Below are 23,135 nucleotides of genomic sequence, written 5' to 3' on the forward strand. Positions count from 1 at the left end.
ACTATGGGACTGGTATCACATTAATTCAGGATCATTAAAGAGTGAAGATCATTTTATTATTTTTTATTATTATTGGTCTTTGATGAACTTTTTACCTTTGATTTTGCTAAGTTAATATGAAGATCATTCTCATTTTTACAGGATTATTACTAAGTTAAGATAATTTTTATTTTTATTATTGGTCTTTCATAATTTTAAATTTAAATTTTGATATTTGATTTGGAATTTGTTTTGGTCTATTAAGTTTGCTACACTCTCTACCATTTTTGTTTTTGATTGAGTTTATAAATTTTTATTTTACTGTTAACATGATACACTCTTGTTTTAATTTTTAAACAAAAAGGGGGATATGTAGCATACCAGGCATGTTAGCATCTGGGAAGTATGATTGATGTATTGATATTATATCCTGTATATTCATTTACCAGACACATGGTATGGAAAGGGACAGTCCAGAGGACTAGCAAAGGACAAGCAAATTCCTGGGCTGGGCATTAACAGCCACACTGCCCTGGCTCAGACTACATTCATAGGTTCGATTAATCTCCTCCTCTGTGATTCTGTCATTGTCAATGCTACCAATGTAAAAACTTATATCATGTCATGTATTCATTAATCACCTCCCACTTGGCATTCCTAAGGTCCCCAATAAAGGCTGGGGAACATGTGCGAGCCTCTCTCTTCTCCTCTTCTCTTACACCTCTTACTCTCACAGGGTTTACTCTTCCTCTTGCCTCTTACAATCTTGATCTTGCTGTGGCCTACTATGTTCCTCGTGTCTGACTGATTGACGCAGCGCAGCTGCCCTGCACATCTCCCATTAATCTCTTGGCCGAGTGGCCCATGGGGGATGTCCCAGAGTTCTCAGCTCCATGCAGGTTCTCTTGGTCCTCATACTTATAATTTCTCCACTTCCTTTCTCTTTCTAGAGAGGTAATTACAGAGCTCGCATATCCCCAGGTGTTTTAACTTGTGGTCTCTGAGTCTTTATTCCTGCCTCTCTTCCTCTGACTGCCTTGTCTATCTCACATCCATATTCCTCTAGCCTCCATTCTCCTTCTCAGGTCACCACCCACAGATAAATTATATAGGACTCTGTAAAGGGTCTCTATACAGGATATAAATTCTGTGGAGTTACATATCTCACACTTTTGTCTTCCTGTCATGGTTTTGGTGGAGTGGGCTTTTTGAGCAGGTAGAAAAAAACTTAGTCATGTGGTTCTGCTTTGGTAGATAATAAACTTCATAAAATATAATACTTGAAGTATTATTGAACATTACTTTAAATCTTACAGTATATCTAGTAGTTATTTTTGTGGTGGCAAAAAACTGGAAACTAAGGAAATGAACCTCAACTGAGGAGTGGCTAAGCAAATTGTAGTATCTGAATGTAAAAGAACTTTATTTTATTTTATTATTCATTCTTTTGGCCTGCATTTTCTTTTGAAATATGGCAAAAATGGAAATGTTTTGTATGATAGCACATAATCTATGTCTTGAGAAAAAAATTAAATTTGATTGCAGGGGAATATTATTGTGCTATAAGAAACAATGAATTAGATGATTTCAAAAAGACATGGAGCCCAAAGAATAATTTGTACTATAATATCAATTTAGAATATGAACACTTTTGATGATTTGTATGAATCCATAAAGAATGAAATGATCAGAACCAGAAGAACAATTTCCACAATGACAAGAACACTATAAAAACAAACAACTTTGAAAGTGGTAAGACAGTCAGTCAATAAACATTTATTAAGCACCTATGTGCCAGACATTGGACTAAGTGCCAGGGATACAAATATAAATAAAAATGAAAACAGCTTCTGTCTTCAAGGAACATAATTTAATGGGGGAAGATAACAAATAGAAAGGAGCTGAAAAGTGGGAGATAGGAGCATAATGAATAGTCCCAGAGGAGCCTGAAAGCATCATATTGGTAGCAAATGGGGAGGAAAACTGCCGAGCCTCTTCTTTCAATAGAGACCTTGGAACCCTGTACTCTAGACAATAACCAGGCACAATTGCAGGGGATCAATGATGAAGAGTTCTATACCCTTCTAACGGAGGTGATGGACTCAGGGTACAGAATGAGACATATGTTTTTAACACAATCAATAAAAAATTTATTTTGCTTGACCATGAATATGTGCTTCAAGGAATTTTTTTTAATTGTTCTTAATGACCAAAGGAATGAGAGGAAGAGAAAATAGATTTGTGTGCCAAAAAGAAATAAAATTTAATGAAAAACAAAGAAAGGAAAGGGAATTCTTTCCTTCAAACTATTTGATCCAATAATTCTACCACAAGGTATATATCATATAAGGAAATCAAAGCCAGAAACAAAAGTCCAATAATAATCATGGCAGTATATTGCTTCTCAGCTTTCTTCAAGTCCCAGTTAAAAAATCCTGCCTTTATAGTTAGCCTTTCCAAATTCTCATTCATTCTAGTGACTTTCTTCTGCTGATAATCTATAATTCACTTTGTATACTGTTTGGTACATAGCTGTTTGCATGCTGTCTTCCACCTTAAGAGAACAAAAATTGTCTTATCCTTCATTTCTCCTGTGCTTAAGACATAGCAGTGCTTAAATGTTTATTAACAGAATTTGAGAGCAAAAAAAAAAAAGAAAAAACAGAGTGTAGCATGTCTTAAACATTGGTAGAATATTATTGTAAAGTAAGATTCTCTAAGTATGAGAAATTCAGGGATTTATATGAACAGATATAGCGATATATGGAAAATTGTCAGAACAATATATAGAACACTAACAGTATAAATGAGAAGTCCCTTAATGAGTTATTCAGTAATTGAAAAAGCTAGTCATAGTGCCACAGGCAAGGTCCAACCTCACTGAAAATTCCAGGGGTTCCCAACAGATGGTGAACAATCAGTCAAAAAAATAACAAACGGAAGACAGCTTAATCATTACAGCCATGGGACTGCTTTGCATCTGAGAGCTGGTCTGCCATCCCTATGCCTGGTTTTTATTTTTATACTCATTTTCTTGGCACACAGATACATTACCTAACACACAAGTTCAAAGAGAGATAATTGAAAAAGTGATACATTACCTTTTAACAAATCACTTGATTAATATTCTATATTCTTGTATTGTGATTACAGACAGCATACAAGATAAATGATTTTGTCACAGGTGGCTTAATTTTCTCATTACCCTATGAGAAGTTTTGAGCTTACAAACAATCAAGGAAAATTACTTATTACTTTTAATAAAATGGAATAATTAATCAACAGTTCTTAAAAGACAATTTCAACAACAACATATCATTGAGATTGAGGGGTACTGGGAACACAATTCAAATTTAGACTGATCATTTCTCAGGATTCTTACTAGGGAGTATCTGAGTTACTGATTTGTGTAATCAAGTTACTGAGGCATATTGAAGCTTGATGTACTTTTTCTTGTTGTATGGGCCTCTATGATTCATTTGTGTGCTGGCTTCATGAGAATAGGTTTCTGTAAATGGGAAAGTTTTGGGCTTGGCTTGTAGCTGTGGTTTCACTGGGGATTATGTACCTAAGTAAAAATTAACCAATGATAGTCTTTTGGAATAGGGTTTGAGGGTCTGATCTTTTGGTGATGTTTTAGAGAATTAGGGTACAGGTATTTTGCTCTTGCATTATTCTTTTTGAGACTAGGGGGAATAGTAATCATGCCAATTCATAGGTAAGGGGCATTGATGAGAGAGGTCATGTAAGGGGTTCTGAGTGGGCAATCACATCTTGCAAAGGGTCACTCTGTGGCCTTCTTAGCTACCATGCATGACTCTGTCAAGGCGTCATGGCCTGATGGCTCCTAGCATCATAGTCCTTAGGAACAGGTAATGAAATCCACCTTCCTTTCAGCAGAGAAAATGAGATCAGTAGGGTTCCTAAAATCTGGGTTTTGGAACTATCATCACTTTCAGTCAATCAATAAACATTTCTTTATTTACTTATTTATTTTTAAAACTTTACTTTCTGTCTTAGTAAGAACTCTTAGTCAGAAATTGATATCTTTATTTTCTGTTATAAAGCTAATATATTATATAAAAAAACAAAAATTGACCATGAGATCCATAATTCCATAGGCTCCCATTGACCTCATTCCTATTCTTATAGTTTCTGGATGACTAACAACTTCTGAGGCATAGATAGCCTCAGAGAAGCATCTTCTGTTTGTAGCCATTCAAGTTATAAAAGGGTTAATCAGCATTTATGAAGCATCCATTACATGCTGACTGTTGGTCATCTGAAGTCCCTAGATTGTCTCTTGTCCCAGACAACAATAAATCCTCAATTCAAGATACAACCCAGTTAGGGACAATCAAAATTATAATTCCTTGTCCAATCCCCCGGCCCTCTGGATATTGCATTTAGCCCTCTCCCAGTCACCTTAGATTGGCTAGGGTTTCCCCCCGCAAGCTGGTCTGGGTTCCTCTCCAAAAATTGATATAAGCACTTTGCCTTTTTCAGTTCAGCAGAAATTCCCGGTAATTATATTTCTGCTAGCCTTTCCTAGGATGTGATCATCCAACCACATGGTATTTCTGGTCATGGTCTCTCTTGTCCTCATTAAAGACTTGTTCTAATATAACTAGCTGTGAATTATTTTTCAGGTTGACAGTAGAAATAGAAACAAGCCATGTTGTAAGATGGTTCAGGTCCATACCTTACTTACTGCCTCCCATCCAGTACCTCCTTAAGATTGGTTGTTTCAATGCTGAGGTACCACCTCACATAGATCAGATTGATCAAGATGACAGAAAAGAAAAATATTAAATGTTGAAGGGGATATGGGAAAATTGGAACACTAATGCATTGTTGGTGGATTTTGTCCAACCATTCTAGAGATCAATTTGGAACTATGCTCATAGTGCATATCCTTTAATCCAACAATACCACTTCTAGGTCTGTATCCCAAAGAGGTTTTGTTAAAAGGTAGATAGCAGGGAAGGACCTACTTGTACAAAAATATTGATAGCAATTCTTTTTGTAATGGCAAAGAACTGGAAATTGAAGGACTGTCCATCAGTTGGGGAATTGCTAAACAAATTGTGTTACATGATTACAATGGCATACTATTGTGCTATAAGAAATAATGAATAGGATGATTTCAGACAAACCTGGAAAGACTTTCATGAACTGATGCAAAGGGAAGTTAGCAGACCCAGAAAAACATTGTACATAGTAACAGTAATATTTTTTTGATGAACAACTCTGAATTAGTCTCAGCAGTACAGTGGTCTAAGATAATACCAAAGACTCATGATGAAAAATGCCATCTACCTCCAGAAAACTGAGAGAGAATGAATGCAGACCAAAACATATTGCATTTCACTCCTTTTTTTCTGAGAACTCTTCTACAAAATGACTAATATGGGACAATGTTTTGCATGTTTGTACATGTAAAATCTATATCTGATTGCTTGCCTATCTCAAGGAGGAGAGAGGGATGGAAAGGCTTGAGAAAGGGAGAGAATTTGGAACTCAAAATTTAAAAAAGAGAATGTTAAAGTCATTTCTACAAGTAATTGGGAAATTTTTTTAAATGGATTTTGTCATTTCAGACAAATCTTTTGTTTCTCTGAATTCCTCATTTTTTGTCACATTTTATGTACAATAATACTCCTTTACACTCACAGATCACTCTTTCCAATAATTCCCTAGGAAATTAAATCCACCACTTCATTCTTTGTTTTCATAAAAAATATCCTTTCACATAAAGTTCATGGAAAAGTCAAAACCCTCATTATCTTGGTACTGTTCAGGGATACATGGTACTGTAGAGAGAGCTGGAATTGATATCTGAGGATTATGGTCAAATCTCCCCCCTCTTCCCTTTTGACTCTGGGCAAGTCATTTAACCTGTTTCATTATCTATAAATTAAGGGTTAGAATAAATTATCACCTGGTCAGACTAGGAGAAATAGTTCAAGCTTAAAATCATCAGCTGGGGAAACAATTATAATTTTACTTACCTTGGCTGTAAAATGGGGTCATGGCTTTAAACTGTCTTTGAGGGACTCTAGCTAATAATGGGGGCAACATTCCTTATAAATGTGCACAGGGCATGGCACATTAATTCATGATAGTAATAATTAATGTTAAGGGTTGAAATGCCTGGAACAGAGAGTAGAGCCTTATGGTTTTTCCTCATAATCATATTTCAGTGGTTTGAAAGCAATTTCATTGTTGAAATGATTGGTTTTGCCATGACATCCTATCAAGGAATGGTATAATGAACAAATTATGGTATAGAAATATAAAAGAATACTATGGTTTCAATAAGTAATGAAACAGATAGTTTCAGAGGATACTGAGGTCTTTATGAACTGCAAAGAAGAACTGGAGTAGAACTGGAATAGTAACATTAGAGAGTATAAATCATGAGTCCAAAAGAATGAACATAAAATATATGTTACTTCCTGACAAGAGTTGAACTTAGAATGTGGATGCATCATTTGTGTGTTTTGAACACAACCAATATGTAAACTTGTTTGGCTGGACTGTTGCTTTTATGGAACTTTATAATTATTTAATCTTGTTCTGTTTGGGGGAGAAGAGAATTGTGGTAAATGGGACAATTTTTTTTTCCATTTGGATTAATTTATTTAGTCAATTTACAACATTATTCCTTGGTTACAATAATCACATTATTTCCCTCCCTCCCTCCCTCCCTTCCACCCACTCTTCCCACAACCAACATGTAATTTCATTGGGTATTACATGTGTCCTTGATCAGAACCCATTTCCATGTTGTTGTTTACACTAGAATGTTCATTTAGAGTCTACATCCCCAACAATATCCCTTCAACCCATGTATTCAAGCAGTTGTTTTTCTTCGGTGTTTTTACTCCCACAGTTTTTCCTCTGGATGTGGATAGTGGTTTTTCTCGTAGGTTCCACCAAGTTGTTCAGGGTCATTGCATTGCCACTAATGGAGAAGTTCATTACATTCGATTGTACCACAGTGTATCAGTATCTGTGTATAATGTTCTCCTAGTTCTGCTCCTTTCGCTCTGCATCACTTTCTGAAGGTTGTTTTAGTTCCCATGGAATTCCTCCACTTTATTATTCCTTTTAGCACAATAGTATTCCATCACCAACATATACCACACTTTGTTCAGCCATTCTCCAACTGAAGGGCATCCCCTCATTTTCCAATTTTTGGCCACCACAAAGAGCACAGCTATGAATATTCTTGTACATGTCTTTTTCCTTATTATCTCGTTGGGGTACAAACCCCAAAGTGCTATGGCTGGATCAAAGGACAGACAGTCTTTTATCGCCCTTTGGGCATAGTTCCAAATTGCCCTCCAGAATGGTTGGATCAGTTCACAACTCCACCAGCAATGAATTAATGTCCTGACTTTGCCACATCCCCTCCAGCATTCATTACTTTCCTTTGCTGTCATGTTAGCCAATCTGCTAAGTGTGAGGTGATACCTCAGAGTTGTTTTGATTTGCATTTCTCTGATTATAAGAGATTTCGAACACTTTTTCATGTGCTTATTAATAGTTTTGATTTTTTTAACTGAAAATTTCCTATTCATGTCCCTTGACCATTTATCAATTGGAGAATGGCTTGATTTTTTGTACAATTGATTTAACTTTTTATAAATTTGAGTAATTAGACCTTTGTCAGAGGTTTGTGTAATGAAGATTGTTTCCCAATTTGTTGCTTCCCTTCTAATTTTGGATGCATTAGTTTTGTTTGGGGACAATTTTTTTAAAGGACATTTGTGCTCTTTATTTCAATGCAATTTACTGTTATGTTGCCTTGACCTGAAACTTGTTCAATGAACCACACTGCCAGAGGACTGACAAAAACACCCTGTGTCACATTGTTGGTAAAAATATTTTAATGCACTGTCTTAATGGGTTAGATATCACCAGTTGGGAATGAATTTGTTCAGTCATGTCTGACTCTTGGTGACCCCATTTAGTTTTCTTGCCATTTCCTTCTCCAGCTCATTTGACAGATGAGGAAACTGAGGCAGTTAAGTGATTCATCCAGGGCCATACAGCTAGTGTCCAATTTGTAAGGGTAAAATTTATGGTTGGATTGAATATTTGAGAGTTTGGTCACCAGGAATTTAATTACAAATAGAGAGAAGGTAAGAAAATTGAGAGAAAGAGGGAGGGAGAGAGAGAGAGAGAGAGAGAGAGAGAGAGAGATGCTCCTGAACCAGGCAGGGATTCAGAGGCCCAAGCAAGGGGGGGAAGGCAGAGGATTAATTTAACAAGACTTCCAGCCATGAGGCTTCCTCCAATATGAGGGGCCTCTTCAGGGGCTAGTGCCTCCAGAAAAGCCAAGGAAAAGAAGTCAGCCTTTCACTCAACACATGTAGGTCCAAAGGGAAGCAGTCTGAGATCTCAAGCCAGAGCTCCTCCAAGACCAAGTTCAAAGGCGTGGCTACCAAATTTAAAGGCAATTCTTTGCATCACTTCCTGTGCCTTCCTTCCACCTCTACGTGTACCAATGGTGGCTTAAACTTGGCTTTGGACTGCCCAGGGGACAGTCAGTTGTTTCTGATTTGTCACTCACTATCACATGTGGATCACAGGCCTTTCCCCCTCCACAGTTAAATCTTAAGTGGGGTTGTATACATTCCTGGTTGCTAAAAATCTAAAAGAATAAGTAGGTTGGAGTTAATTCCAATTTCACAAATTTGAATTTGTCTTCCTGACATTCCCCTGCAGGGAATAGACTATTGGGTGGGTGGGGAAATAAAGAGCACAGAACTTAAAATGGACATCACTTGTATTTTTAAATCATTGTATTGCTATAAAATGGGCAGGTAGGTGGTGTAGTGAATAGTGCCAGGACTGGAATCAGAGAAAGTCAGGATTCAAATGTGACATCTCTTACTTGCTGTGTGAAGATGGGATTAACTCTCTCCCAGCTATTTTTTAATTTTAGCTACCAGGAATGTATACACACCCACTTAATCCTTAAGTGGAGGGGGTGGGAGGTCTATGACCCACCTGTGCTAGTAAGTGACAAATCAAAAACTGACTGCCCCCAGGTCAGTCTGAAGCAAAGCTAAAGCTGCAATTGGTCCACATGAAGTAGAACACAAAGAACTATCTAAAAATGGTGGTAACTGCCTATGATAAGCTTTTTCACCTTCAAACTTTTGACCTTAAAGGAGCTCCGGCTTGGGACCTTGGACTGCTCTTGAGGTGAGCTGAAGGACTGACTCCTTTTCCTGGCCTTTCTGGAGGTCCTAGCCTCTGAAGTGGCTTAGGAGGCCTCTAGGCTAGAATCCTTATTTACTTCTGGATCTCCTTTCCTGGGGCCTCTGAAGCCCTGCCTGGTTCCAACTGGACTGAAGTCATTATCTACTCTCCCTTATTTCCTTACTTTCACTCTCTCCTTTTGTAAATAAATTACCATAAAAAGCCATCCTGACTTGAGTAATATAATTTCTATGGTGACCACATTTTTATATTTAGTCTTTTATTTTAACCCTCACAGTTGTAGGGAAGGAAATAGCAAACCACTCCAGTATGTCAAGAACACCCCAAATAAGGCCATGAAATCAAGACACAACTGAAATGAATGTACATTGCCATAAAAAAAAATGAAAATAAAACAAATGAGTGTTCCATTAGACCTAGGCAAGGCATTCATTTTTCCCTTTACTCTTGCTATTTCACCAGTTCTTTGGGATCAGATACATCATTGCCAGCAAATCCATATTCACAATCTTTCCTTTAGGGTCATAAGGAAATATGGTATTGGAGCAATTTCATACTACTGCACCCAGTCCATTGCAGTTTTTGTCTCTTTCCCTTCCCTGTACAAGCCTCACAACCTTCCACAGGTAGGAGTCTAACCCTCAAGGCAACCAAATTGCTCTTAGTGGACACTTCAGAAGCCACTGAGAAAATCTGACCTGAACTTCCCCTGGTGACAAAAGCCAGACCTTTTGGGAGAATTAAAGCCAGAGGGAGTAGAGTGGCAAAAGGCCCAACTCCCACTTCATTTTAGAATGGGTTAGGTTGAGATACAAAGTAGGATAAAGGGGGGGGAAAGACGGCAATGTCAAATATTTTATATTTCTCGTCTTATTTCAGCTTTTGGAAGTCATCCTTATCTGGGCCCCCAGATAAACTCAACTTTTAAATAGTGTCCATGGTTTCAACTACTTTTACCCTTTCAGGGTCTTATTTTAGGTCACATGGGTAGAAAGTATCTGAGGGCACATTTGAACCTAGGGTCCCAGCTTTATCCTCGAATCACCCAGCTGCTCCACTCTGCACTAATCTTGAAGAACATTTTAAGTCACTTCTCCAAGTCTCCTTTCCTTACTAAATCATTTGCAGCACACTAAACACTCCTTACCTTAAAATTCCCCAAATTTCTACTCCTGGAAATACTTTGTATGTATTGTTATACAAATCACATTCCAAAAACCATCAATGAAGAAAACGGGAAAATCTACTAATGCATTCCTGTGGATGATGGGAAACAAATGTAAGCTAGCAGTTTTGACTGGAAGAAATTTCAGCTAATTCAAGTAAAATTTGGGCCTTTCTATTAAGAAGACCTGTGATACGGTTTTTGCTTGCAAATATTTTTATTTAAATGAAAATTTCAAAGATGGTAGGTTTTAGATTTTATTGAAGGCAGCAACATCCATGGATTGCACATAGTCTCCAAAGGCAGTTATCTGTTCCTCTAGCATATCGGTTCCAACTTTATCATCTTCAACTACACACTGTATCTGAAGTTTCTTGATGCCATATCCCACTGGAACTAGTTTAGCTGGGAAGGAAAAAAAAAATAAAGATGCTAATCTTATCACAAACTCATGATAAGATGCCAATCAATACTTAAAGGTTACTTTTCAACTTACAAGATCCCCAGACCAAGCCATCTGCTTGAATGCTTCTGACACATTCCTCCAATTTCGCCATATCTGTCTCGTCATCCCAAGGTTTTACATCCAGTAAGAGAGAAGACTTGGCCACAATTGCAGGTTCTAAGGTAAAAAGATTATAAAGTCTTATTACTAATTCCTACTCATCCTTCAAGGTTCAAATTAAATGCCATCTTCTTCCTCTTATCTAAGAAATAGCAATCAGTGTCTCCTATTTTATTGTAAAGTTTTATGTAACCCCCATTATACCGTAGTCTACTAGCTATCCCCACTGTATCCCCCAGCATTTTGTTCTGTAGATACACACAACTGTGGAAAAAATGTTAAAAAAAATCCCATCTAATTAATTAAAACATTGCCCAATAAATAGCAACTCAAGCTGACAGAAAAGTAAACCTGACATTTCAGAGTATAGGCACTCCAAGCAGGTAGACACTAAATAAAAGGTACTTCAGGGTATTGATGTGTCTCAATGTCATTATTATGAACATGAATTGTCACTGTATTATACAATGGAGTTCTAATAGAATCTGGAATAAACTATAACATAAAATTGCCAAAAAATTCAGTAGTGTCTTTTATTATTAAAAGATCCTTAACTAGGTGTCTGTCACACAAAGAACCCACTTTCTGTTATATTAGAAAGAGGTTATTTAACAGTGTAACAGTTCCTTTCCCACAGTGGAATACAACAACTGCTATAGATGAGAACAGTTGCAGACCAGTAGCTGTGGAATGTATTAAACACATAAGCTGGTACAACCAACAAGAATCAAGCTTACCAAGAAAGAGTGGGCTAATAACCTCATGTTTTGGCTTCCCTCTCAACAAGAGCTAAAATGTGTAAGGTCAAGTTTTAAGACAACCTACTTTTTGATTTCTTTGATTCATACTGAGCAAGGCGTTCTTCTCTTAGTCTCTTTGCTTCTTCACTTTCCTAAGGAAAGAATTCAATACAGTTCAGGGCATTACTTTTTTGTTAAAATTAGTCAACAATTTACACAGAAAACAGACCAGCCAATCAGAAAAAAGCAATTCCATCACGAACTCAGCCGAAAGATGGTGATTAGATTTTATTCATCATGTAGCCAGCAAGTTTTAAAATTAAGTCACATAACTAGTCATAACTATCTGATCTACTTCATTTTTGAGTGACCACTAACGGAATACCTACAATATGAATTTAAAATAGGTCTTCCCTCAGGTACCCATATGCAAAAACTTAAATTCATTTTAATAGAATGCTATTATCTAAGATGACTCCAAAGAGCACTTCTTTTGTTAACGTAATTTCTGAGGGAAATCTAAGAGCTAAAAAAATCTATTTATGCACAAATATGTGGGCACTTTAACCTCAATAACAAAAATGCACATTTCTACTTGATAATAACATACCTCCTCCTCATCAGACCCAAAGAGATCAATGTCATCATCATCTTTGCTATCTGTAGCTCCACCACTTCCTGTGTTATCTTCTAGTTCAGCAGGCCCATACTTGCCCAAAGCCTTCTTTACTCCTGGCAAGCTTAAAAGAAAAAAGAAATACACTATCACTTTCAATATAACTTCAAATGCTAAAATTGAGGTCACTAAAACAAATTTGTATCAAAGCCCTAACAAATTTTACCAATGCCAATGCCTCACATCAGTCTTTTCAACCATTTACAGTAAACTGATAAAATATTAATACCTAAAAACATTTTCTGCAACACTTCTTAGAATACTAACAATCAAGATGCATTTCTGAATCTAATGCATAAGCTGAAATGGATTACTTTTGACCTAGTTTTAGGAATTGGAATTACACTAAATGGGGGGGGGGGGGGGGAAGTGCATGAACATTGATACCTCTTAACACTCAAACTCCTCTATAAAAAGGACATTAACTTCAGCATTACTATAAGTCAATACAAGTTTAGTACTCAAAAACTAGCATTTCTATTATACCCCATTTAAATACTTCTACTTTTTAAGATTCTCACACCCAAACCACTCTGCTACCCTGGAGACATTATATTGAATACTCACTATGATTTAATCTTTCAGTATGAACATTTTTGTTTGAGATTTCATAACAGTATGTTCAGTTCCGTTCTTAGTGAACTGGTTGTCCACTTCCCCAAACTTCCACCCTTGTTGGCAGTTTCAGAAGCATGGCCAAGGATTGAATGAATGAGCCATAGATGAACTACCCTCTCACCCCAGAGGTGGCCCCCCCAGGTCAGGGTCGAGGCATTTTGGCAGGACAGTGTGGGGAAAACTTGAATTGCTGTTGTCCATGTTCTACCTGTTCTGTGAAAAAATGGAGGACTTCAGTCTCTTGGCCTATCAAGGTGGCACAAGCAATTAATTAAGCTTACAACATCTCAGCAAAACTAAAATAGCCTAGGTCCAAATTTGGAATGTGAAAAACCTTATGAGTTTCTATCCTTCAAAGGACGTTCACACACCAGCATAACCTTACCTTGCCTTTTGCTTCTCATAAGACTTAATGTGGTTATACCAACGGAGAGCATGGTACAGGTCTGCGGGCGGTGGGCCCGAAACTGCTTCAAATACTGCAATGTCAGCCTGTGATGGCACGTACCTAAAGACCAAACCAAATCAACAACGCCAATTAGGAAGCAACGCCAGCACGCCAATTACAAATATATCCCACAGTCCCAGCCAGTTAGACAGGCATGACGCACGCCTGCCTTCACTTTGCTGAGCTCCAAAGTACTTTTTTCCCCCTCTTACAAACCATGTTTAAGTCGGCCTTCAGAAAATCAAAGGGGGTGTGTGTAAAAGCCGGATGGGGAGGTGGCCGCACACGTGTGGCAGGCCAGTCCAGTGCAGAGGAGTGGTGACTTGGGTCACCTCCCCCCCTTCCTCTTAGGCCCGAGGTGCCCGGCCCAGCATCGCTGCCCGAGGAGCTACGGCCACGTGTCCCACCCAGATGGGTCCCAATCCTAGGGCTTCCACCTCCTCCCCACCACCTTCGGGTGTCCTTTCCGTGAGTGTGCCTCCCTTCCCTCTTTCTCCTCCTCTTTTCCCGTCGCCGCAGCCCGCTCTCGTGCCCGGGCCCTCATTGACCATCCGCGCTGCATCTAAGGGGCCTCCCTGTAGACGCCGCCCCGGGGCCCTCGCTCACCCCTCGATGTAGCTCTTGTCCGCTAGGAAGTCGTTGAGGTGCTGCAGGCCCGCGGGTGTTTTGAGATCTCCGAAGCCCATGGCGGCGGCGGTGGTGGTGGTGGTGTAGGGGCTAGGAAGAGGCGGTGGCGGCGACGGAGGACTTGAGCCCGGAGTAGAAGAGGAGCACGGCGTGGAAACACGATAGCGCCGGCCGCCGACTGAAAAAAGGGCCGCGCTCAAGCGGCGACTCCCTTATATAAGGTCAGTGCGTATCCTTCCGCTTCGCCACGCTAGGAAAAGGGGCGGAGTTCAAAGGGCAAAGTTCTCGCATTAGACCTACCCCCATTTGGCCTTTAAAATTCATTATCTTGCGTGTTAAAGTCTCCTGTAGCTCTCTAAACATTTGACTCCCTAATGAGAAACAATAAAAACGGTCATTTCCGACATTAGCTCTTTCCCCCGGAGACATTCGTGGTACCGGGCGCCCAGAGATCGACAACTACCGAAACGTAACCTGGAGGCTCCGGAGATTGCCGAACCAAACTGGCCCCGCCTCCGCAGAACCTCCTGACGGACATGGCCGAGTCCTATCCCTCCCACAGGCCGGAAATTGCCGAAGTCTTTCTCGCTGCCACCTCGTCTCGTATCGTACCAGTAGACGGAAATTGCCGAAGGCGCCATAGAGAATAAAGGACGGGGGAGCTGAGGGCTTGCTCCGGTCCTGGAGACCTAACCGTGCCAGCGCCCCCCGCAGAAGGTAAGGCCCGGCGCGAGAGAGGAGGGCCGGGTCGGAGGTGGCCTAGGGAAGCGCTGTGCCTGCAGGCTTCTTGGCCGACAAGGCCTCGAGCCTCTTTCTCCCCTTGCCCTTGAATTCAGGTTAGTCAGTGTCCCCGCCTCCCAAACGGGGGAACCGGGCACCCCCTACGGGCCGGGCGGCGCGGGTGCCCTTCCACGTTCCCCTCCCTCTTGGGAGGCCGAGTGGGGCCCAACCCGCAACCTCGGTCCTCGGGTCGTGCCGCAGGGAAACCCAAGTGACCCCCGAGAACGAAGGGCGACGCGGGCCGTGGTTCTACCGGCCTCGTCCAGACGTTCCAGCTCTTCGCCTGGGCAGCCCGAGAGGCGCCTTAGGGACCACCCCCCCCACCCCCACCCCCCGTCTCCCGGAGAAGAATCCCGAGGTCCAGGGGCCTCACCAGGAAGCTCACCCCAGAAGCCCTGCGCCCCAGGAGGGAGCCTTGGGTCACCTTCCTCCCCCCCCCCATCCTCATCCCTGTTCAGAGAAAGGTCAAGTGACCACTCTAGGGACACTGTTTTGTTGGCCCTGAATGAGAACGAAAGATAGAACCTATCAGCGGGGAAGTGGTCTAGTTCAGCTCTCCCATTTGTTTTGGTTTGGTTTTTTTCTTGTCATTCTGGAAGGATGTATGTATCTCTTCAGACTAACTTGGGACCAAGCAGGTTTTGATTTTCAGTGACCCAGTTTATTACACAAAGAATTTTTTTTAAAGATAGGTACTATCCAAAGAATCATAGTAAGCTAAGGTTAAAGAGATCATCGAAGAAACTGAAGTTCAGAGTGAGACCCTGCCTTTCCTTTCTTATGCATCCTTTCTGAAGATGTTCTGCATGTGTCATCAGCATCTCCCAGCTATGGAATTCCTGCAGAGTTTTTGGCATTGTATAATTATTGTTATTATTATAATTATTGAATTATTATTCCCATGTTTAAAGAATTGCAGACCACTTCACAGCAAATGCTACCTGTAGGAGGTCAGCAGCACCATTTTCTATATGAAAGAAAGCACTGATAACATTAAGGATAAGTAGTTTAAATACATATATATAACACTTGCAAGATTTAAACAAAATTGCCTCATATATCTTAGAGATAATTAACCTGAATATTAATTCATTAATTCCTCTCTTTGAGTCTTAAGGTTCTTGAGGGCACAAAATGTGGGGCAGAAATTTTTGTATCTCCATTTGCTTTACATATATAGATATGCAGCAAATGTTTATTTAATTGGTCAGAAAAAGACTTTTTTGACAAGTCTTTTAAAAAAATTTAATCTTTAAAAAAAGAGGGTTAAGTGACTTGTCCAATGTCATACAGCTAGGAAGTGTCTGAGGCTAGATTTGAACCTAGGACGTCCCATCTGTAGACCTGGCTCACAATCCACTGATCCATCTTCCCCTATTTTATACTTTATAAAATAAAAACATTCAGGTTTTAGGTAGCTTTATATGCAATAAGAACAAATAATTTCTACAAAACGATGAATATTGTGAAAACAAAACTAGAAATGTAATGGGAAGAAAATGGAAGAAACTCAGCAAGTACTAAAGAATCATAATTGTTTTTCCTTTCTCTATATATGCAATAATTGACCAAAAGGTAGAAAACGTTTACTTGGAAATTTAGGTAATCTTAATGGTAGTAGCCAATCTTCATTGAGAACAGATTACAATTAACTAGCCAGGAAAGTAATGCTCAACTTACAAAAGTCAATTCTAGGAAAAGTAAGTAGATAATGGATTATAAATTCTGAGTAAATTGTGTATTAATGAGATTTTCATTTTAATGTTTACATATGTACTTAAAATCCTATAATTACTTTTATAATGGCACTTTACTGCTGTAATAAAATTTTTAAATGAGAAACATGTTGATTTGGAAAATCCCATTTAGTCCATAATTTGAATCTTCTATTTGTTTAACTCATAAAGGACAAATGTTCCAAGTTTCTATTAAAAGCTGTTTGAATTTTAGAGCTCTAGGTTGGAACACTACCTCTGATACTAGCTAACCACATTAGTAGCACATAATCTCTCTGAGCTTTAGTTTTCTTATGTATAATATGGGAATAATGGTAGCTAAAATATAATCAAATGATGTAATATCTAGATATCTTTGTAAGTACTAAATCACTACGCAAATGTTATTAATGTCAGGGGAAATCTGTATGAGTCTTTTAGAAAAATTAAGCTGGCCCACAAGGAAAGGTAATAAAACATTTCCATAGTTCCTACTATGTGCTGGCAATATTCTAAGCACTCATAAAAAAATATTATCTCATTTAATTCTAAGGACAACTCTGGGAAGTAGGTGCTATTATTATTATCCAAATTTCAGAGTTGAAGAATGGAGGCAGAGGTAAAGTGACTTGCCAAGATCACATAGGAAATATCTGAAGCCAGATTTGAACTCCAGGCTTTTAGAGTTCAAGACAAGGGCTCTATCCATAGTCCTGCCATCTTTCTCCAAAGGTAGTTGCGTAAAAATGTTTTTCTAAACTTAATGGGTACTGGGTAACAAATAAATGAGTCATAAGTGGAAGGCTTTATTTTTTTATTTTCTATTTTATAAAGACATCCACTAAAGTCAGTGTCTTTTAGTGACAAAGAGTTTACCCAAGTCATCTGACAGTGACATGGAATCAGAAATTCTGGAAGATGTCAGTAAACAAACAAGCTAGAAGAGCTTCAAGGACAGGTGTTCTTATGAGGGTCGGAAGGACCATTACGTCACTAGGTACCAGAGAAGCTTATTTTCTGGTTGTGATTTTTTTTTTTAAGTCAGCTGCAGCAACTCAAACTGTTAGTGAATCATGGACAGTCACAGTCTGTAGAGCTAGAAGGACAGTTCATTGCATTTCAATAATGGATCACTGAACTGTGCATCTAGTCAATTCTTGATTATTCATATTGCTAGTAATTTTTTAAAAATGATATATTGGGTTAGGAAAGTGGGGGGGGGGTTGTAAACATAGTTTCTTGTGCAACAAACATCTTCTTAATTTATATTTTCCTTAAGCAGATCCTAAAACTATTTTGTATTCCATATTTGCCTACACTGACTAATATAGAGGAGACAGCTCAGAAATATATTGAATGGAAGGAGGAAGAAAATCAGTTCCTGATATTTAAAAAAATTCAGCTGATAATCTATATGTGATTAATTGAAAGTTGATTTTAAAAATTCATTTATTAACATTGCAATAAATTTTAAATGCCTTGAGATATGGGAATATTTTCAGTATATATTTTGAAATATGTCTTTATGATGCTAAATAGTCCTTTTTTTTACTAAAAGAATAAACATATTCTATGTCAAGGATGTTGAATATTTTAAAGCTTTGTGAATGATAACCCCTTTGTTTTCAAAGAAACAGCATTCTGTACTTTGTACTTTTAGCCACTTAAAAAGTTATTTGTAAATAATACTTAAGGTTTTTTAATCATCTTTTAATTTGTGATTTCATTTTACACAGCAGAAGGGCAGGTTAGTCATAGCTCTCTTAACAGCTTGTAGTATATTAGATTAAATTTGTAACATTTTAATGGAATTTTGTGATTCGGCAGCATAAAATACCAAATGTAAAATAAAGGTGTTAGCAATCTAAACTTGTTAGCCACCAAAATATTTTCCTACAAAGAACTTTAAAACTTCTCTGTTTCATTTTTAGCAATATGTTACGACTACCGGTACGCAGGGCCTTAGCTGGCTTTGCACAGTGTCCTAAAGGATGCGGTGAGTATTCTTTTAAGTTTACTTTTATGGAAGAAAAAATGTTCGTTTTTAATAAATAGGTAGAGTTAAACTGTTCAACTCTGTTAAGTTTATAGAAATAACTCTTGGAATTCCATACTTGTGTGATTTTGTTTCTGCAAAAATAGAAACAAATTGACTAAATTGAATAGGCTATTTCTCAGACAACTTATATTTAAGTTTTTAAAAATAGGTTTTTAAAAGATATGAGTAAAAAGTAATGAGCAAAAGTTTCTTAAGGAATAGACAGTTGCTAGAACTGGCCATCAGTCTTCCTTCTAACATATATAATTAATACTATTTGGATAACTAGTCTATACTACCTTAATAATGATATTATCAGTTTGTATTTACACAATTCTCCAAAATAATCATAGACAAATGTGGAAATGTATCTTTTGATTATAGGTGATCTCTTTTATTAATTCAGTGTTTTAAAATCAGTTTTTCTAGCTTAGTGGTTAGAGTAAACAAATCCATTATCCTATGCCATAGCAGATTCAGCTCTAGTTAACTTGAATTCCCAACTCAATGTTTTTGATGGCCAGTGCGAACAACTACCACAGCATCCAGCAACTTGATTGAAGTATTTGTTGATGGTCAACCTGTCATGGTGGAACCTGGAACCACAGTGCTCCAGGTAAATATGAACTCAAAGATCTAAGCATTTTCTTTTTTGTTTTAATTTTATACAACTTGCTTTAAATGCTTTTCTTTCAAAATGTCAAGATTTCTTGATTGATATATAATAGCCAAGTATTTATAGAATTAATATTAAAGCCTATTAAGGACTGATATAAAGTAGTCCTGCTATTCCAAACTGATTTACTACCCCATATCATACTATTTCTCATTGTGTGCCTTCTCCACTCAAACTCATTCTGTCTTCTATTCCATGCATGTAACATGCTAAGTCTCATTCCAAGAATAGCTTTCCTCCATATTGCTTTATTTGAAGGCCTTTGCCTCTGTTAGGTGCCAGCTCAGAGGCAATCATTTTCTTCATTCCTTTTCTTATTCTCCCATTTCTCATTCTGAGAGGGAGGTGATCTTTCTATCCTGAAATAATATCTTGCGTTGCTCTTTTACCTTCTATGTACTCAAACATATACCAAACTTGTATTCTTTCTGGTTACTGAGTTACATGCTTTTCCCTCTGCCAGACTAGCATTTCAAGGCACTTTATTTTTCATCTTTGTATCCCAAGTACCTAGTACATACTAGACATTTAACATTTGTCAAGTTGAGTTATTCTATTACTGTTTGTTTCATAGTCATGTTGCATCTATTTCTATAACTTATTTGAACAAATAGTATAAACAAATTTATAGTTAAAAGTTTAAGGTGCAGCTAAGTGGCTCAGTGGATTGAGAGCCAGACCTAGAGGTGGGAGGTCCTAGGTTCAGTTGTGACCTCAGTCACTTAGTTGTGTGACCCTGGGCAAGTCACTTAATCCCCATTGCCTAGCCCTTATGGCTCTTGTACTTGGAACCAATACCAATCTTCTATATTATGAGTCTCTTGAGGTGTTTACATCTCTGTTACCTTTATATTTTTAGTTCTACATTCATGGGCTTGATTCATATGTCTAGTACTTAATCATTACTTCCAAGGTATAACAGAAATAGCTGAGCTGTAGAGAAAAAAAAGTAAATACTTTCTATGTAGCAGGCAGCTTAAGTGGTAAGTACTCATTCCCTTGTAATATAATTTCTTTTTATTTCCTAGGCTTGTGAGAAAGTTGGCATGCAGATTCCTCGATTCTGTTATCATGAAAGGTTATCGGTGGCTGGAAACTGTAGGATGTGTCTTGTGGAGATAGAAAAGGCCCCTAAGGTACTCATTACCTAAAAATATTACACTGTTGTATAAAGAAGAAAAACTAATCATGCTTTATAGTTTGCAGTGTGGTTTTTGAATGAAAATGGATGTAATCCTTTTGGGCAGATGACATCACTATCATTTTACAGATGCGAAAATTGGCCTTACTTTTCTGAAGTCCCTTATCCAATGTCACCTAGCTATTAAGTGGCAGGACCTGATTTTGAACTGATAGCTTCTTTTTGCAAGGTCTAGAGTTCTCGATGCTATAAGCATGCTCCATTGCTGCTAGGATTGAAAGAACCAACAACCTTTGTTTCCACCTAGACCTTGCTGTTCCATAGCATAACTAAATGTGGGATTCGTTTCCTTTGTTCTTTACACTCCCTACAATTCTTTCTAGCTCCTACTGTCAAAGGACAAGATATTTCCATATTAAAAGCCCCTGTTTTTTACTTGTTTAGGATACACAGATTTCAATGCCAGGTGGCTATGAATGCCTAACTTCTATAAACACACTTCAACAAAATCCTAAAGTTCTCACCAGGCTGAATAATGATCAAGAAATCTAATGAGAATCTTTAGTAAGTGACATCTTCCCACAACCTCCTTCCTAAAATGTACAAGATATTGGTCAGAATAAAAAAAGAAATAGAAAAAATAGAAACAGGGCAATAGGAGAATCCCTCATGTGTGTCCCATCTCCAAAGAAGTCCCAAGGTGGAGATCTTACAAGCACCAGGAGAAGCAGCATCCAGATCAGGACAAGCACTCAGATCTAGGGTTCAGGCTCAAGGGTTCTGGGGTTTCTAGATTCCTAACACTGTCCTGAAAAGGAAGAAAAGACCAAAAGATCTAGATGAGGGCTAAGTACTAGAGATGGAGCAAGAATGAGCCCAACAAAAGCCTAGCAAAGAGCTGAACCCCAATTCAGAAACTTAATCTGGAAAGATAAGAAAATCAAAGAAAACAACCAGTATTAAAAATTATCATAATTCTAGTGATCCCTCAAAAGGAATATTTCCATAATAATTATGAAAAAATGGACTTTCCATAAGGATTGCATGAATAGTTAAAAAATAATAATAATTAAGAGGTAAATAAAATAAAAACTCTTGAGAAAAGAATTAGAAGGCTAATAATAGCTTAGAAGAGAAAATTTTAAAATTTATTCAAGAAATATACTTCCTGAAAACTAGAATAGAACAAACTAATCATGAAGTAGTAGAATAAAATCAAAGGATTGAGAAAATAGAACAAAGTCAAAGATGTGTTATCAAAAATGTTTGAAAATGGGCCAGGGAAATATAATTTAAGAATCATTGGACTAGGTGTGGTGGGGCAAGCCTACAATCCCCACTATTCAGGAAGCAGAGTTTAGTGAACTGCTTGAGCCGAATAATTCTCAGTTCAATGAGCTACGAAATAATCATGTGTCTGCCCCAAGACTGGTGTGATGAGCAATTGGGAACATGAAGGAAAAGGCCCATACTGCCTAAGGAGAGGTGAGCCAGCACAGGTTGGAAATGGAGCAGGAATTGGGATTAAATCCATGAGAAGTTTGCTGTACTTTCAGATTGGGTGAGATAGGGAGGCCTGCTCTCATCTCACCCTCATAAAACCCCCTACCCCAAAAAGAATAATTGGACTCCTTGAAAACTGATTTTTTTTTTTTAGCCCAGACAGTATATTTCAAGAAATCTTAAATCAAAACTGCCATGATCTACTGGAATTAGGGGGCAAAGTAGATAAAGGAAAAATCCATACTGAAAGAAATCCCAAGGATGAATACTTGGAATGTTATAGCCAAAATCTAAAGCTCACCCACCAAAGAAAAAGTACTTTTGAGTATCCAGCACTTCTGACTTTTGGCTAAAAACCAAAAGTCAGATAAACCAAGAGTCACTTACTCTACAATACTGATTATAATACTACAGGAGGGAAAATTTTCTTTAATAGAACAGAGGATTTTCAAACATTCCTTATAAGAAGTCTGTGCTGAGTAAGAACTTGGAGAGATGTAAACACAAGAGTCTAGGGAAATCTAAAAACTTAAATTTATTTAAGGAAGTAAGAGGTACTCTATGATGACATCATGCTAACATACTAATGGGGAGAAAAACCAAGTGTTCCTTTAGAACTTTAATGTTTTCAAAGGACATTGTCAGAATGAAGTAAGTAAAGCAGAACTTAGCACAGTGGTTCTATTCAGAGGGTTTTAAGAGGGAAAAGAGCAGAGGACAGTAAAAGGAAGAATGTGCTTCCTGTAGGAAGGAGGAACTTGCTGTTAATTAATTCATAATTAAGGTACTCAAAGAGTATGCAGACATGAGGAAAGAGATAAAGAAGATCTGGCATCAGATGAAGCTCTTACCTAAAATGGACAAAGGAGAGTTGAACTAAGAGTTTGGTGTAGATCAAAAGTTAATAGAGAAAAATAGTGAGGAAGGAAGGAAGAAGTTAAGAAGGTGAATAATACCAGAAGGTAATAGTCAAAATCTAAACATACTTATAGATTCTGAAGGAGAAATTAATTGGGGAATTGGAGAAGAAAAGAAAAGAACCAGGGTTGAATCAGATGCCTTGAATTGCCTCTTAGATAATTGTTTAGCAGCTGAACAAATTGTTCTACGTGATTATTGCTTGTTAGATGATGAAAGAGACAATCACAGAGAATTCTGAATAGTATGAACTAACATGATGAAATGAGCAGAACCAGCAGAATAATTTGTGCAAGAGAATTGTTTAAA

The 23,135-nt window shown here is 38.0% G+C and overlaps 2 protein-coding genes and 2 non-coding genes across 6 annotated transcripts in view; 1 reads left to right on the forward strand and 3 right to left on the reverse strand.

The window, feature by feature from the left end:
- Positions 1-10,579: 10,579 nt before the first annotated feature.
- EEF1B2 (eukaryotic translation elongation factor 1 beta 2) lies at positions 10,580-14,170 on the reverse strand. Its single transcript, XM_001365825.5, has 6 exons — positions 14,035-14,170; positions 13,366-13,488; positions 12,297-12,426; positions 11,772-11,838; positions 10,878-11,003; positions 10,580-10,786 (listed from the first exon to the last, which is right to left on the reverse strand). The coding sequence occupies exons 1-6, from the start codon at positions 14,112-14,114 to the stop codon at positions 10,632-10,634; spliced, it is 681 nt and encodes a 226-aa protein (XP_001365862.1). The 5' UTR covers positions 14,115-14,170; the 3' UTR covers positions 10,580-10,631.
- LOC130456006 (small nucleolar RNA SNORA41) lies at positions 11,503-11,637 on the reverse strand. The gene has a single exon (XR_008914292.1). It is a non-coding gene; the product is annotated as a small nucleolar RNA SNORA41 (small nucleolar RNA).
- Positions 11,916-11,993, reverse strand: LOC130456002 (small nucleolar RNA SNORD51). The gene has a single exon (XR_008914289.1). It is a non-coding gene; the product is annotated as a small nucleolar RNA SNORD51 (small nucleolar RNA).
- Positions 14,171-14,633: 463 nt separating the features above from the next.
- NDUFS1 (NADH:ubiquinone oxidoreductase core subunit S1) overlaps positions 14,634-23,135 on the forward strand; it is a 30,771-nt gene continuing 22,269 nt past the window's right edge. The window contains exons 1-5 of one of the 3 annotated variants that reach the window (XM_056808455.1): positions 14,640-14,772; positions 17,149-17,282; positions 18,482-18,546; positions 19,113-19,204; positions 20,293-20,400. In XM_056808455.1, the coding sequence (XP_056664433.1) occupies positions 18,486-18,546; positions 19,113-19,204; positions 20,293-20,400 (261 nt within the window). In that variant the 5' untranslated portion in view covers positions 14,640-14,772; positions 17,149-17,282; positions 18,482-18,485. Of the gene's footprint in view, positions 14,892-17,148; positions 17,283-18,481; positions 18,547-19,112; positions 19,205-20,292; positions 20,401-23,135 lie in introns of all 3 variants that reach the window. The other 2 variants (XM_001370787.5, XM_007501873.3) reach the window with 2 other exon arrangements.

This window comes from Monodelphis domestica, chromosome 8, assembly GCF_027887165.1.
Source record: "Monodelphis domestica isolate mMonDom1 chromosome 8, mMonDom1.pri, whole genome shotgun sequence".
Classification (NCBI taxonomy): Eukaryota; Metazoa; Chordata; class Mammalia; order Didelphimorphia; family Didelphidae; genus Monodelphis; species Monodelphis domestica.